General features: G+C 36.8%; 1 protein-coding gene across 1 annotated transcript; it reads right to left on the bottom strand.

Moving 5' to 3' along the window:
- Positions 1 to 15,754: 15,754 nt before the first annotated feature.
- On the bottom strand, positions 15,755 to 17,477 carry LOC135439362 (importin subunit alpha-5-like). Its single transcript, XM_064698081.1, has one exon. It carries the CDS (start codon positions 17,303 to 17,305, stop codon positions 15,962 to 15,964), a length of 1,344 nt encoding a protein of 447 aa, XP_064554151.1. The 5' UTR covers positions 17,306 to 17,477; the 3' UTR covers positions 15,755 to 15,961.
- Positions 17,478 to 18,118: the final 641 nt, after the last annotated feature.

Raw genomic sequence — 18,118 nt, 5'->3', positions numbered from 1 at the left:
GTACACCCACGAAGCTAAAGTCGAAGACGCAGCCGAACAACATACAATAAGAAAAACATTGGCCTAGGCGCGCAACAGACGAACGGTAAACGTGCCAAAAATGCAATGAGCCGCATTTAAAGCGTACGAGAGCGTACAACAGCAGCTGAGAGCGTCCGAGAGAACGCCAAACTAAAACTGAAGAGCGCCGGAGCATGCGCATTAGGCAAATAACTGTTAAATATTAGCAGCTGGCAATGCTGCGGCATAGCATCGGACTGAAATTCAAAAAACCGGACACTGATTTGACGACGCTTTGACAATGAAGATGAATGAATGAGTGGTGTGGTGTAGACGGGGGGTGTCTGTGGATCATTGTGGTTGTTGTTGATGTTGATGTTGTGTTTTTTGTGTGCCCTTTGACCGCAGGTACCGGCCGACAGCTAATAAACTCGAAAACCCAAAATGTTCGTCGAATTTATTGTAAAACATTTCTAGCCCCTGGCACTAAGACTGACAAATGGCCACGCACACAGGCAATTTGCAAGTCTCCCCCCTCTTCCATCCCCCTCGCTTCACTCTTACGAAACAATCCTCATCCTACTCCACAGCTAACCTAACCTATAAAGTTTATGCTCGTCTTTTGGTCATTGCATGTTTTATGCTCAGCCATTTGTTGTTGCTGCTGCTGTTGCTGTTGTTGTTGTTGTTGCTTGGTTTTTAATATACAATATTAGCCGGTAGTGATGTTTCAATTAATTTTTAAGGAGCAGCAGAAGCAGCAGCATCGGTCAAGAAATAGAGCTCCCCGGCCGAGCTCAGGGAGAGAAACTTCTAACCGCATGCTAAGATATGATGGCAGATGCCAGCAGACAAATAAATGGCTTGCTGCAAAGGGTAAATTTTTCATAGTTGGGTGGCTCATCGAATTGGGGCAAAAGAAATTGGGCTCTGAGCTGAGGTGGAAATTGCGGTTTGGCGTGTTGTGCGGTTAAACTGCGTTGGACAAGCAGCTACATTTCAAGACTTTAAACAACTTATTTGAAAATTGGCAACTATTTCCGAGTGCTTAAATTTATCGCCAGGCAGACAAAATGGCGATACCATATGGCAATACATTGACCGAGGCGAGTATTTGACCAGACCAAAATATTCAATCATGGAGAGTTTCATTAAACTCTGCGGTAAGAAACTTTAGTAGATAACTAGAAAATAGCTGCTATTAACGATATATCATTGGATAGTATGGATGACATATATATTTTCTTATCTTTCAGGCGAAACGTTTACGTAACACTCAAAGTTGTCAAAGGACAGAAAGTTTACTTTTTCAGACAAATATGAACAGAACAGAACAACGTATAAAGATTATAGTTAAAGAGGTTTAAGATCTATCGTAAGTTAAAAACATCTAAACGTAGCTATTGTCGCCGTGTAGCAACATATTTCTATCTTCCAGGCGAGATGCTTTCCCGTGCTTAAGAAGTGTATCAAAGTCAACTGTCAAAAGATAACTGTAAGATACTTAACTGAAAGAAAAGCTTTAAGAACAGCTTTAGGGATGAATGTGGTTTATTACTATAGCTAATCTATCTTCCAAGCGACAAATGCTTTTAGCACAGACAAAAATCTCTATTATCACCTATTTTCGATTTCCCAGAAATGTCGCAAAAGTGAGCTGTGTCTCAGAGCTGTTTGATAGGATATTCCCTATCCTATCAAAGATTACCGTAAAACCACAAAAAAATATATATATAAATAATTCTTGATCTTATAAATTACCATGGAACCAATACTCGTATCTTGTAAGTGCTAATACGCATGGGACTACATATTAGCAAATACCCTGTAAAAATATTTATAGTGTGTTTCCTATTTCTTGGTATCCTATATTTACTAAGGCAACAATACTCGTACCTTTGAAGAGCTAATCCTCAGCGGGTCGAACATTTGCAAATACCCCGAAAAGTTATATATAGTGTGTTGAGTACTTTTTCATCATATAAAGTTCAATCTTATATTTACTAAGGCCCCCATACTCGTATCTTTCATACGTTTGAAAATACTGAAAAAAAATATTTATAGCATGTTGCGTATTTCTTGATCCTATAAAGTACAATCCTCCACTTACTAACTCACCAATACTGATACCTCTTAAGAGCTAATCCTCAGCGGGTCACACATTTTGCAAATACCCTGAAGCTGCAGCAATTTTTAGTCAATTGTGTGTCAGCAGCTGGACGCGCCGTGTAGAAGACAATTTAAAACTCTCACTCAATATCTGTATTTACCTCTCTCTCTCTCTCTCTGTCTATCTCTTCCTCACCCTCTCGTTCTTCATCTTTGTCCACCTCTCTGAGGCTTTTATCTGTGCTCTTGTTGGAGTTCCCCTAGCTTGTTGTGGTTTAATGGATTTGCAGTTTGCAGTTTCTTAACAATTCGATGTTATTTTCGCTCTTTCACTTCCTTTTCGCGCTTTGCCCTTTTCGTGTTCAATTTTTTTATACATTCCCCCCAAACACTCTCTAGTTTTTCAGTTTTTTTCAGTTTTTCTTTTTGGTAATTGCTTCCCATTGTTGTGCTTCGATTGCAAAGTTGCGCCCGTTCCCAGGACCAGCTCAGCAGACCCAAAGGATTCGAAGCATTGCAAATTGTGGTGCATTGTGCAGCCAGCTAAACATTTAATGTACCTACCATCAGGACAAAGCTTAAAGCATCAAATATTTATTTGTCCATATGGGCACTTCCGGGAAAAACCCTTTAGGCTGGCCAGCAATCAAAACTTTTGTTTTTATCTTCAAGGTAAATATACTTGAGATATATAAATATAAATTTATATGAAGTCCTTTACACGGGAATCAAAAAAGGGTCTATCAACACTTGCAATTCTATTATTATTTAAACTGATTAATCTTTGAATCTTACTCTTGAGTTTTTGGGACAAAAATATTGCCATAGAATTACTCAACCTAAAATGAGCCCTTTCAAAAATATTTATATCTTTTTTTATTCAAATGGATAAGGTACGACCAAAATGTGCTTGGCTCTGTAGTTGTTCATATGGAATATCTGTGTAAATCTAAAAGTTTTGCTATTTGGATTTGGAACTGGGGGCTATCGGAATCACAGTCTTGCACAAATTAACTCCCCAACCAGCACGTATCTAATTTCATTTCTCACTACATGAGTGCCACATAAAAAACTAATTCAAAGCTCTCAATATAATTTATATCGTTTCGCAGGCTATCTAAAGGACCTGGGACCGATGCTCTTTCAATCGCACACACACACACACACAATCAGTCCAAAAAGGCGAAAGAAATTTTTGTAATTTTTATGACCCCAAAAGACACATCAATTCCAAAGCAAACCCCCGAACGTGGCAAGGTGGGGCTTAGAATGCTGCAGGGGGTTGTCTGTAGGGGAGGGGGGAGCGGGCTTGACTCAAGCAACAACAAACATATTTAAAGATGTAAGCGCAATAAAATAAAATAATAAAAATACAACTTTTGTCCAGCCAACCCACTTACTGGCCCCCCCGCCCCCCCACACCCAAGAACTTTCCATGTTTGTTTGTTTGTTTTGTTATTGTGGTAGTTAGTTGGATTGGGAAGGTGTGGGAGGGGGGGGGGGGGAACTCTACTATAAACTGTTCCAAGTTATCTAAAGTGTTAAATCACCTGATGCCGTCAGCATGAAATTTACGCACATAAATCTTTTAGGGCAAGCCCAAGCTCAGTCCGAGGCCGAGAATGAGCCCGAAATAACATAAACCAAACATAAGCAGGCCCAAGCCCGAACGAGGGTGGTTCGAAAAGTTAACGGATTATGATAAATTGCTAGAAAATAGCCAATTAGAATTTACCACTGGGAAAAGTTATAGTAAAAATTATATAATACAAAAATTAATTATAATAAATATAAATAATATTAATGGAACATGCCTAATAACAATAGGATATATTTGACGATAATAATAAAATGTATAGTACATCAAGAACTAAAATTTCATTGGGACTTCCGTATCTTTCTTTAGATGGATTGTCTTCCGAGAAGACCTATTTCATAGTTTTAGAGAATCAGCTTACAATTGTTAAAAATTAGTTAAATATTTATAATAAATTTTAATTAATTTTATTTTATACACATAAATTTATATTTGTATGTTAGATTGGTAATTTTTAAATAATATTAGTATAACTGAATAATAATAATAAATTTTAATATAAATAATTTTATATTTTCAGGTATAAAATTATATAGAAATTTAAAAAATATTCAGATAATACGAAATTTTAATTAAAACAATTTAACAAGCATACATTAAAAACTATTTATTCATTTAATAGAAACTTTAATTTAAATAATTTAACATTTTTGTCATATATATATATTTTTATGTTAGTCTAATAGTTTTTAAATATTAATAAAGTTGTTTAATTTAAATAATTTTATACTTAATAATTTATTGAATTTTCTATGTATTTCTTTGTAGCACTCTTTCAACTGCCCTCGCACTTGAAGTTGCCCAAAAAGGTTGCCAACAGGCCGTTGACAGTGCCGGGCTCACACCCCCGGCGGCCCGGCGGCCCGGCTTCCACTTCCCAGTCCCCTGGCCATCGATCGCTCTGAGAAAAGGTTATGTGCGTGCTCGTAGGTTTATCTAGGCGGGGTGAGGGCGGAAGGGAGTTTCGTGTATATTTTATAGCTTTATAAAAGTGCCTACACCTGATGAAGTGAAGCGGGGTCAGCGCCAGCGATGAGACGCGCTGTTACACATGTCGGGCCTCAACTTTTGGGGCATAGTATCACATGCTCATTGATTGATGCGGGGCTCGGTGAGTAGGAGTGCGGGCAGAGGGTTGGGTTTGCCGCTGCAGGAAGCTGTTCAAATAGTTGGCGATTGGTTGCGATTCAGCAAATTCAGCTCGATTGCTTTGCTTTGGCTTTCCTCGTTTTATTTCACTTCTTTGAAGGACAACTGCGTGAAACTTTGCCAAAGCACCTGGCCAGAGGGTTGACGGGGAAATTGGGTATTAGGAGCTGGATCAGCAGCAGAAGGTGCAGCAACTGCAACAGTAGCTGCGCATTAGAACACAAACAAACAGCAGCAACAATTGAAGGGCAGTCAGTGGGCTGGCGGGGGCTGTATGAAGGCAGCAGACACATTGGGCGTGGCGAACCGTTAATGTAATGAAAATTGTAAAAGCAGCGACAATAAAAACAACATTCAATGTGGGCAATGCGAATGTGAATGCGGATTGCGAATAAAACCGAGAGCCTGGGGGAGGTTGCGGTAGGGGAAGGGGGTGGAGGGGGGGGGGGCTGCTGAAGTTGTTCGCGACTTGAACGTTTATGGGACTGGCAATGGTCAAAAGTTTTTTTGGTCGCAAAGCGTTTTAGAGCTCAACAATCAACTCAGCGCAGCAGGAAAACAAGTTGATGGGGTCAGAGGTGCGCGAAAGAGGGAACTGCCAATCCCTAACCCCCTGTACCACCTTCCGCCCCTTTCATCCAACTAAATGATGAGCACACTTGCATTTATTTAACAGGCAACTGAAGCAGCATTACCTAACCAAATCTCATAAAACCCTTAACTTATTACACACAGCTTATTAAGAGTGCGTAAAATGTAAGCGAAAGTTACGAAGTGTAAACACAGATAATTTTTCTAGCAACTGCTTAAGGTTGGAGTTGGGATTGACTGTCCGGCTCATATACTTACTTAGACTAGTAAATATAGTAAATAAATATTTGTGTATATTTATATTAAACGAGAAAGTAAGGATTTAAAACCCTTGTAGACATTTGCCTTTTGGTGATATATATGAGAATCGTAAAGCTCATAAATGCTGAGTTTGATGAGAATATCATGAAAGAAAGAATATTTTTTGCCACATAAGAACCTACTTTTCGACCGATCGTATCTATGACAACAATGTGATATAGTGAACTGCTGTTGATAAGATTTTGAGTGTCTATGAGGATTATAGTGGAAGTCATTCATACCATGTTTGTTTAAGATATCTTGAAACACAAAAGAGTTGTCCGATATATATGGACTGCCTGCAACAGAAAGACGGATCTTTGCAAAGTTTAAATACGATAGCTTTGAGACTGAGCGACTAGTTTGCATAGAAACAGCCTGATGGACAGATGGACGGACGGATAGCCGGACAGATGGATAGACAGACAGAAGTCAGACATGGCTATATCCACTCGGCTATTGATACTGATCTAAAATATATATACTTTTTTAGGGTCGGAGATGTCTCCTTCTATGCGTTACATATGTCATGACAAAACTATGATACCTTCTGCAAGGTATTCTATAAAATGTGTGATTTTAAATTAATTTAAGCAGAGGTATTCTCTTTTCCACTCGCATTTTCAGCATTATTCATACCGAATAATTTCATTTACATGGAATGAAATAAATGATTGATAAAAATATGTCAAAACTTACCAACAATTTTTAAAACATTTCTTTTTTTGTATTTCCTCAGTTCCAGAGCCTATGAAGTGCTGAAATTTAAATGATGGTTAATAAATGACTATTTATATATTTATATTATACATTATATTTATCATATACTATTTTTATATTTATATTATCTTTGAGATGAGTGAGTATTGTATTAATTATATAAGAAGGTTTTGCAAATTTCCTGAGCTTACCGCCTTTATATCCAACTCTAGCAAGCTTTCAACTGTTTAAAAGTCTTTCTTACTATGTGTTTATATATTTATATGTATATTTTATATACTTATATTATTCGATTCTCAAGTTTAATAGATCTCTGCTGCTTTTTGTTTTTAGGGACAGGCTGCTGCAGGCTCATGCATAAACCAAAGCTTAGACAAAGCCTTGAGAACAGCGCGCTTAACGTAGATGCTGAAAGATTTGCCCCAGTTGTTTGGCTATCTGGTTGGAATGTTACCCGTGAGACCTGCAGCAAAATGGCAGAAGCAGAGCGAAAATAAGTGGACTTGCAACCGGGTGGCAAGTGGCCTTGCAAAACTTGCCGACAAGTTTGCATTGCTTTCGCTGGCGCCAGTAAATGTTAAAGCAGCTGCCCCACAGCCCACTGAATTACCTCCGGCTGCTGCTGCTGCCGCCGCCGCTGCTGCTGCTGCCGCCGCCGCTGCTGCTGCTGTTGCCGTGCAACAAGGTAGAACCAATAATGAAAACTACTTCAACATGCAATAAAGCAAAGTGGCAGGTTTTGAAAACAGAATACGAATAATAATGAATTAATTGATTACAGTTAAATGGCGCATGAGAGTGGAAACTTACAGCGGCAAGAGGGTGGTGCTGCATGGCGGGAGGGGGGTACGAGGATTGGGCATGCCACTAATAACAAAACTAAATAAAGCTTTTTGCCGAGTACAGGCCACATCAAGTGTATAATACAGCGCAAAGCCCCTAAGCGTATCAACTCTAATGAAAGGTATTTTGTTATAGTTGAATGTTTAAATAGAAATCTATTTACCACACGCTCCAAAGAGAAATTGGAATTGAAAATGGAAATGAAAATGGAAACAGCTATAGATATAGGATAGCAATGGCAATACAAGAGACAGGCTAATTAAAATTTAAGTGCACATCTAAACGAAATTTACAATAAACAGGCGAAACAACGAGCCGTCAGCCGACAAACACCAGCGGGGGGAGAAAGAGACAATAGCACACGAATTATTTAAACATATTACTAACACGGCCCAAAACATGAGGAAAACATAATAACTGGCACGCCGAGCGCCAGATGCTCTAATAAATAATAATTGGAGGGCGACTAAGTAAATATTTCAACACGTTTAACAAATTTAATAGTGAAAAATATATTTACAAATTTTTTTACAGGCTCTATTTTATTATTAATTAGTTCAACAAAAATTATACAAAAATAAATATTTTATGGAGATTTTGAATACAATAAAATAATCAAACTAGTTAAAAAAAAAAAAAGATAAAATCGAATATTATATAAACATATAAATATCAGAAATTTAAATACGAAATAAATATAAAAAGTAAACATTACAATTAAGCAATAAGAAAAGCGATATAAGAAAATAAATAAATACATCAAGATAAATTTTAACTTTAAAAAAAATAAAATACAGCACAACAAAATATTGCACAATAAATAAATGTGCAATATAAATTCGATTATTAAATAAAAATGGAAAGAAATCATAAAATTCGCAAATAAATGCAATTTATTCTGAACTTTTTATTAATTAATGTATTAGCTATGGGAAAGGCTAGGTAAAAATAAATATTATTATATATATATTTTATTATTATATATATTATAAATAAATATGCTTTACCGAACACAAATAATATTTTTTCAAAAATGTATATTTTACCTAATAATGTTTATTTTTAAGTCGATATTATTTTCAAATTTCTTAAAGCGAATTGAATAAATAAATAATTGCTGTAACCAACATAATTATTGCTATCGAATTGGATTTGATTTATTGAAATGTTTTTTCATCAAGCTAAATGCCCTAGTAATAATACCCATAGACAATTGGGTGTATGAAAAACCTATCATTAAATGTTAAATTCAATTGCATTATGCATTTGGCAAGTGGCATTTAGTGTGTTGCACAAGTTCTGAATCGCACCGCGTTCCCCCCGCAATGCCGATGCGCGACCAAACACCTACTTGTGTGGATGCAACAAATTTTCGAAATGCTTTTCAACAACATTGCTGTAGTAGTTCATAGAAAACTGCGCCAAAAACTATTCTTTACATAATTTATGCGAAATTTTGCACTAATTGCAATAGTTAATGCAGATTTCAACCGCATTTGAATTTCGTACGTGCCCCAGCGCCTGCTGCCCCCCCCTCTACAAACCACAAAATATCTCATTTACATACGAACCCCTAGCACAACAAGCTACCCTCAAAAAAAAAAAACCAAATAGAAACGAAAACAATAAAAAATAGAAAGCTGACCAAACAGCTGGAACCAACTCATGAAACACTCATGTGAATTGCATGAAGTGCGGCACGTGCACCAAATGCATCCACCGTCCTATTGGCAGGCCCCAATATGGGTGCCCCATTTGCATCCGCCCCCTTCTTCAGCCTTCTTCTATCCCCGTTTCTGGGCACGGCACGCGCAAACAGCAATTGATTTTATGGCGTCTCTTGTTTTGCGTAGAGCTCTTTGCAACTCTATTGCCACTTTATTTAACTACTACACAGCGTAGCATAAGCTACACAGTCCAAAATAAAAACAAGAAGCACCGACTGTCCTGGGCAAGTATACAAAATAGTCTTGTCGAAGTTATCTTGAGAATCACGACAATTTTTTCATATACAAATTCATTTTATGATCGATTCTTCCTATAGATTTACCATATATAGAGTATGCATACCGTATATCAATGTATACCAATATAATATATAAGTATAGTATATATAATTGATGAACATATAAAGTATATTAAATATGTATACCACATTTTAATATACCTCAACATATTATTGATATATAGTATAGAACATATAGTTGATATTAAGGCTGCATTGTATAACTCATAAATGCGGAGTTTGGTCAAGATATCAGTAAACCTAAAAACATTTCATTTAAGAGTTTGATTCTCGGCCGATTTTTCCTATGAAAACTACATAATATTGCATATAAAATTAAAAGATTTGCGGCCTAAAACTCACAGCAGTGCTATATGATATAGTAAGCCGATTTATATGAGAAGTCGCACATATGCTTGCAGAGAGACACTAACATTTGCATAGTTCCTTATTTTGGATATCTTGAAAAATAAGAACATATTCCTCATGGGAGCTTTATGATATTGTATTCTGATCTGGTCCATTTTGATATATATTTGACTGAACTATGCTGCATCGAGACGCAGTTCCTGCAAGCTACCTTTACAGTGAAGTAATTCTGTGTTTTTTTTTCGCTTGAAGCGTTGCAATTCTCAACCTCTTTTAGCTACCAGCCATATGCAGCTTAGGCAAATGTAAAGTCTACTGCAAAGGGCTGATAGAGCCAAGGGATTCTTAAATGGATATATAAATAAAATAAATAAAATTAGGCTAAATTGGGTGTACACTAAAAAATATATTACAAATATTTCTTGTCTTTTAAAAAATTATTTAAAAAATTAAACAAATGCCAAAGGTGAAAAAAGGAAAAGCAAATAAAATAATATGCCAAGTAGAAAATAAAATAAAATGTATATAAAAATCAACTGCAAGCCCTTTGCCTCAGTTAGCTTTATGCAAACGTTACTGATGAATACGATTAAGTAGAGGACACTCGATGGAGTGCAAACAATTATTGAAAAGTCAAAAGTGTGGCAACGAAATTGTTGTTTAAAACATGAGCGTAAACACAATTTGGATAGCTTTTTGAAATCATGCAAAAAGTTGCTGACACTTTTTATGCAGAGCTCACAATATGCCATCAAATGTGCCATATATTTTTATCTATATATTTATATATATAGATATTTGTCGCCGGGCTGTAGGAACCATCCGTTCGCCCATTTAAATCCACGACTCCTGTGTCCGCTTGGCTTGATTAGATTGTCACCCAACTGACGGATGTGTGTCTGCAAGTTTGGTGTTGGCATTTGGCAAATGCAATCAAGATCAGTCTAGCTGAATGAGGGGCGGCTACGGATGGGGTTGGGGCAAGGGTTAGGCGTAGGGGTGCGGCTGCGGGTGCTGGCTGCTGTTAAGGCTTTGGGTTTTTGGGCTGCAGTTTTTGGGTTTGGTTACGGTTTTGGGTTTTTGGCATTGCCCGCCAGCTGGCACGCCTCGTGATGCAGCGACAAAATTGAAAATGCCGCCACGCCCAGCGCATAGCAGCTGGCCCATGCCCCCCTTGACAGCCATGCCCCCAATAAATTCAACGATTTGCTGGTGCGTAAATCTGCAACCAAAGCAGCGGCGCTTAAAACAACAACAACAACAACAACAACAACAACAACAGCAACAGCTACAAAAGTGAACAACGCCCTGGTTCTGGATCTGGTCCTGGTCCAAAGCAGCTGTTCGTGTGCTAGCTCAAAGGATTTGTGCGGGATTTGGGCATAACGACAAAAACGAAGCACAGCCAAAAACAAAAGCGAACTTTGAAATTAAATTTAACCCGCCAGCTAAAGCCCGGGTACTCTAGAGCCGTAGCCGTAGCCATCGCAGTTGTAGTCGGAGACGCTGTTGCAGCTACATACATACATATATACTAGCTACAGCTCGAGCTGAGGCTAAGCGTTTTTCATTTTATACATATTCTAGATTGGCTGGTGGGAAATATACAAACAATCAAAAAAAGAGGAAGAAAATAGCAAATTTTGTTTGATAGAATTTTTCAATTTAAAAATGGCAAACACGCTTTGGTCGCGCGCATTTTATTGAAAAAGTGCCAAATAGATTTGTGAAATTGGTAATTTAACATAATATCAGCCGCCCACACACGCACGCACGCACACACACGCACACACACACGCCACATATTCACAATCAACCACAGATGCCAGCACACACACACACACACACACACATTCGTGCCAAATAACCACACAAGCACTAGAGATGTTCCATTAAATCACTGTGCGTTAAAGGGAATACCATTATTGAGCTGCCAGTGAACATTTAAGATTTCGACAATTTTATTTATACAGAAAATATATACACTGGAATGAATTTTTTAGAAATATTCATGAGACTACAAACAAAGGAAAACTTTAATTTGAATGTGAATTAGAATTTCTGCTAGTTAAACTGATTCGAATTTATAGTGTAAAATTTAATTTAATACTTTCTGGTTGCAAATACTTTTTTATATTATCTCAAATGTTTCATTAATTTATTTAATAAATTTCGAAAATATTTGCACGGTATCTACTTCAACGAACACAATGTTAATAGTTGTTAGATAAGAAAACCAAATAAAATAGGCTGCAAATTTAATGTAAAATGAGACTCTTGACATATAAGATAAAAGAATGTGCAGCTAAGCAATTGTCAAAAATATATCGTGCAAATATGATTTATATTGTTATTTGGCCTTTAGTATGTATTATTCTACTCTCAATTCATTTATTTATTAATTTTATAAGTATAAGTATAAGTATTAAAAGCCTTTTCACAGCATCACTTCACATCAATAGAATATAAATATTTGTTGGATATATTTGTTTGTCATAAACAAAATGAAATAAGCCACAAATTTAATGTGAAATAGGACTTATGCTAAGTAGTGTTAAGAGTTGATATATATTGTGATTTTAATTAGTTGACAAAAATATATCTTTTAAAATTGGATTTATTGTTTTTAAGTTCCAAATATTTACTATTATAATGTCGAGTAGTTTATAAATACTAAGAACAAATTGATAGCTTTGGTTGGAAGAGCAGAAAAATAATATTTGTTAGACTACAAAACCAAAATAAGTAGATTAAAATTTAATTTGATTTAAGAATTTAATATGATACAGGACTCTTGTCACTTCAAGAAAAGATTAAAGATTGTGGATTTAAGCAATTAATATATCGCAACTGATAAATAAATTCAATTAATTTATTAATAAATCACATAAATATTTTTTAATATTGTCTTAAATTTTCAACGATTTATTTCATGAAAATATAAAGCATTTTCACCTATCACCATCATATACTTAAACGAAAAACACATAAATATGTTGTTGTAAAAAAATTAAAAATTTAATATAATATATGGCTCTTGTCAGGTACGATTTAAGAAAAGATTAAAGGAATTTAAAAAAATGTCGCTCAAAATAATATTTATAATATTTAGATTGTCCTAAAAAAATATTTATATTAATATTAACTAATATTGTCTTCATAATCCATTATTTAAGCAACTGTAAAAAACATATTGAGTATATGCTCGCATAATTGGTATAACATGCAATTATCATTAATTAAATCAAGTCCTATACATTCTGATATTAAAATTGAATTATTTATATGTGAATGGTTCCTATTATTCAATAATAATTTATATCAATACTCAATATAAGATTCTATTTCTATTTCTATTAAATCAGATTCAGATCCCGAATGTTCCTGTTAATGTGTCTGTAAACTTAAACAAGACTATAAAAATGATTTATTTTTCGTTTTGAACGAAATCCAAGGCTTTGGGCTCGGTTCTTGACAATATAATCATTATACTTATATTCAATAAGGAAAATATTAATTTAACCCATATATGAATAAAATTTGAACAGTTAAATTTCAAATTTTTCTGCAGAAAAGAAATTTCCGTGCATTTTTTGAAAGTCTTTTGCAATTCCAGACTTTTGTGTAGACTAATCACAGTTTAGAGACTATCGCTAGCTCCAACAAATCACGTCTAAAGTTATCCCTCCCACACGCACACCTGCATATATTTTTATATATATATATATAGATACATCAGTTGTCTCATCACTAATCCCGCACACCTGGAAACGCACTCACGAGTCTGAATTTGGCTGCTCGCCTGCTCGCTTCTCGCTTCAGTTCCAAAGTTCTATTTGCTGTGTGTGTGCGGGTGTGTGTCGGTCTGTCTGCCGCTTTCGATTCTGATGCCGATCCGAATCGAGTGATAGATGTACACAATTTCGCCCATTTGCATACGCAGCGCAAAGCGTAGCAAAAGGGAGGGGGAGAAGCGGCATTCGAAGATAAGTTGAAACCAGCAAAATGATTTTCATTTCAATTATTTATTGATTGATTTGCAATTTGTAACCGACCAAAAGCTGCACACCTGCACATATGTCTGTGCGTATATATCAATCGACTTACTGTGGATTGATGGACTGGGCGCTGCATTGATTGTCTGGGCGTGGCAGGCATGGCGGGCGGGCGGGCGTGGCAGCTCTGTATGTGCGATTGTGCAGCTGTGTTTGCGGCGTTGCGCATATTTAATTGAAAATGTTACCGCATTTATGAAATTGTCAATATGCAATACAAATACATGTGTGCACGCACACACACACCGACAGGCACGACCACACACACACCGCACACTCAACCCACGCACACACACACACACATACGCCCACGCATGCAGGTGTTGACGACACACATTTGACATATTTACATACAATTAGTTTGTGAAATGTAAATTCAACACACACATACACACAGACCGCACACACACACACACACACGCAAAAAACTTTTTTGCAAAGTTAAATGCGCATAAAAAGAAAAACAAATTGAAAATCGCTGCGATAGCAACAACTTTTATCGTTGCCACTGACAACAGCAACAGCAAAAAGAATAAATTTTTCAAATTCATAAATAATATATGCATTTACATAGATTTTGGTTACTTTCAATTAGCATGTTAAATAATCATATGGAATTGCATAGAAAATTCAAATGGCAAAGGATATTCAAGAGTGTTTCATATTTTCTTAAATAATTTCAATATTTCTCTGGGATTAGCACAGAAATGAACAAGAAAACTTAAATGCTCTGTACAAAAGTTAAAATGTTTAAGCATTCTATCATGTTGCATAGATTCTTAATATTACAAAGAAAATTAAAAAACTTTTCATATTTTCATTAATTATTTCAATATTTCGTTGAGTTCGATTAGCATAAGAATTAATTAGAATCCTTATACGCTCTATAAAATTATATATAAAACTATTTTAAAAGTTCCTTTTTGTAAAAATATTAATTAGGAAATCATATCTAATTTAATGGGGATTTAACTGCTTAAACAAATGATAATATGGCATTGCACAGAAAATTGAAATTCAAAGGAAATTCAAGACTTTTTCTTACTTTCTTAAACTATTTCAATATTACTTTGAGTTCGATTAAAATAGAAATGAATTAAAAAACCTAACAGCTCTAAGATAAATCCAGCTCTTGTTTAATTTACGAAACTACTTCGAAAATTGACTTATTTAATAACTATATCGAATTTGATGAGGATCTATCTGCTTAAAAATGCATCATATGGAATTGGAAGGAATATTGAAATGACAATATATTTCTTAATATATATAATAATATATATTATATACTTATATTTCTTTAGTTTCGTTTGATTAGTAGAGAAAACGAATAAGACAACTTTAATGCTCTAAAAAGAGTTATTTTAAGACAAACGAAAAGTATTCAAAAAATTCCATTCAAAAACTAAATCATAAATCATGAAATTACATCATTTTAAATATTTCCAAATTTCTTTGCTGTCAATCAGCACTCGATTGGAGTAGAAAACTGAAATGCTCTAAAAAATTCTAGCTCTTGTAAGATATTTGAAAACAATTTCAAAAATTTATTTCTGTAAAATTTTCACTTTAAAACTATATCACATTTGCTGAAGATTTTACTGCTTAATCATTTTATCACAAAATATATAAATGTCAATAATCACTCATGTATTCAACATATTTGGATGGATTTTGAAGAAAATTGTGTTATACAAATTAAACTGATTTAAATATATATTTTCGATCTGGTAGTAAATAGTGGTTAATCTGATATGAAAATGTATATTACAAATTGCAGAATTAAATAAGTTTGATCAAAAAGATTGTTATAAATTAATTAAAAATGTATTATAACTATTATTAATGAAATATAAATAAGATAAAGGATATCGACATCGATTCTTATCGATTTCTAAGCAGCAAGAAAAGTTATCAAACATTTGAAATATATATGAACTACGCGGCTAATAGAAGGAATTTGTCTCCAGCTCAAATGGTTGCCGAGATATAGGCATTTATGCAGCTGGACAGACGTTAAGAGTATTATATATATATTCTGCTGTAAGAGTAAGCAGCTCCTTTCACCTGCAACATACACATGCACAAATCTATGATAGCCTTTTTGTTGCACATTTTCGAGGCATGCAAAAAGTAATTTCTTTGCTCCCAGTAAGTGGAAATATATAACGTTACATTTTACATAGGATTATCATGTTGGACGAAACGAGAAACCGTGCCAAGCTACATTCTCAGATAGACTCGCGCCTCGGGCCAAATCAGTTCCATGGCATGGCGCGAGGTGAGAAGTGTGCAGAGAGTTCTCACGGCAGCATTGTTGCTGCCCTGCAGGGCCTGAATCTTGGGCCAAATGTTGCACTGCCACATGACATGCAGCAGGCACTGTTTGCTGTGGCAGTGCTTCTCGCCGAGCAGAAAGAGCACCACAAGTATATTGCGCAACAGTTGGACGGGCAACTCCAGGCGCAGCAGATCGCATATGGCATGCAGAGCGCCGCAATCAATAAAATAGTCCAAGTAGCAACGGCAGAGGTGCAGAGCGAGGCTGACCAGTGTCCAGCCAGCGGCCAGACGGACCTCGGCATCCTTCTCCTGCTTGCTGGCGCACTGGACAATCTTCTTGAGCAGGCCCAGCTCCACGAAGTGCTCCAGCTTGATGCATCTGTTGTCTATAATGCCGCCAAGCAGCTGCAGCACCAGGACACGTATATCCGGTCTGCCGCCCAGCACCAGGCCATGCACATGCAGCAATATGCTCTTGGGAAAGCGAAAGAGCGCCTGACGCCGGCGATACTCCAGGCACACATTGGCCAGCACAAATATCGCCTCGCGCTGCACCTCCGGCAGCGGGCTGAGCACAAAGCGCACCACGCGGCTCAACAGCTTCGACTTGACCATGGCCGGGACCATGGTCGAGTGGTATTCGGAAATTAAGCGTGCCAGCTGCAATGCGGGCAGCAGCAGCTCCACATCCTGTGAGTGGTGCAGCAAGACGGGCAGAACCTGGGCAATCTTTCGGATGGCCGTCAATGTGGGACCGGGCACCTTGTAGCGCAGCACTTGGTAGAGCAGCCACAGAACTTGCCCCTTGTCGCACGGCTGCAACGGCTGTTGGCCGCGTCGTCGATGCGTCAGCATCTGCAAGAGCTCCGTTAGAAGGCCCGACTCCACGACCGCATCACGCAAACGCCAGCCGGATACCAGGATATTGCTCATCAGCGCCAGGCAACAGCATTTAATGGTGCCACGCAAACGGGACAGCTGCAGCATGTCGCGGAGGAGCAGCAGCAGGTCGGTGGTCAGCACCAGACGCTTCAAATCCACCTTGGTGCAATGGGTGGTCATCTCGTGCAGCACGCGCAACGCCTTCACGCACTGGCGCGGCGAACGCTGCGGGCCCGGCTCGCGCAGATAGCCCAGCAGACCTGGTATGAGGCCGCCGCGCCAGCATAGCTCGATGTTCGTGAGCAGCCAGTGGGCATATTCCTTGGCCGAGTCCAATTGATTGTCCAGATACTGAAAGCTGACCAATTTTTCGCAAATAAAATTCAACTCCTCGGTGGTCATGGCGAGGAGAGATGTGTGTGTTGTGGATGGGATAAAACGCGGAAGCAACAGTTATCGCAAAGATTTGTAATATTATTCCGGAATTAATTGTTAACTTCTAGAATTTCAAAATATTGTAGTTTTTTCCTATTTAAGTGCAGTTATGCTAGATCTTTTCTTCTGCTTTCTAGAAGTTTTACATTAGATATTTATGTATTTAGCTTCAACAAATGTTTTAAATTTGTGATTAATTTTGCATGACATACCAGGGCTGACGAACAACAGACATACATATATCGATAATTTAAAGTCTGTGGCCCATTTACAAAAGTTGCTGACAAATTTTGCCAAGCGGATAAATTGTAAACAAGAAACTCAGTGCTGGAAAATACGTATTTTCCAACAGAATCTTTCCAACAAGTCTACAGCTTAGGGCTTCTGAGTAGATCCAAGTAGTGCAAATTCATCTAAGAAACATCTTTGTTCCAGCTCAGCTCTACATTGGGTTGGCAGGCAACTATAAATAACCTAAAATTTTGTGCGACAGATAAAAGAGCTAGATATATAGACTTTAATCGATAAAACAAAAGCTTGTTTGTTTGCGTACTTATCGATAATTGTGCCTTTCTATTGATTTGTCAAAAGTTTCGTTTTCATTACAACTCTATTTCCAGCCTGAGTACCCAATGGAAATGGGCAGATAAGTTAAATGAGTTACTCAACACTGTGTTGGTATAGACACTGTTGCCACAGAAAGTTTAGCTTAAAGAAGTTGTAGCACTTGACAGCCCTATTTGACCTTCAGTTTTATAGGCGCAGAGCAAAAGTCTGCGG

This window comes from Drosophila montana, unplaced genomic scaffold (assembly GCF_035044405.1).
Source record: "Drosophila montana isolate Dmon_TW-CO22-7 unplaced genomic scaffold, ASM3504440v1 contig_402_1, whole genome shotgun sequence".
NCBI classification, from domain to species: domain Eukaryota; kingdom Metazoa; phylum Arthropoda; class Insecta; order Diptera; family Drosophilidae; genus Drosophila; species Drosophila montana.
The sequence above is the reverse complement of the archived record's forward strand: the minus strand, read 5'-3'. Positions and strand labels throughout refer to the sequence as shown.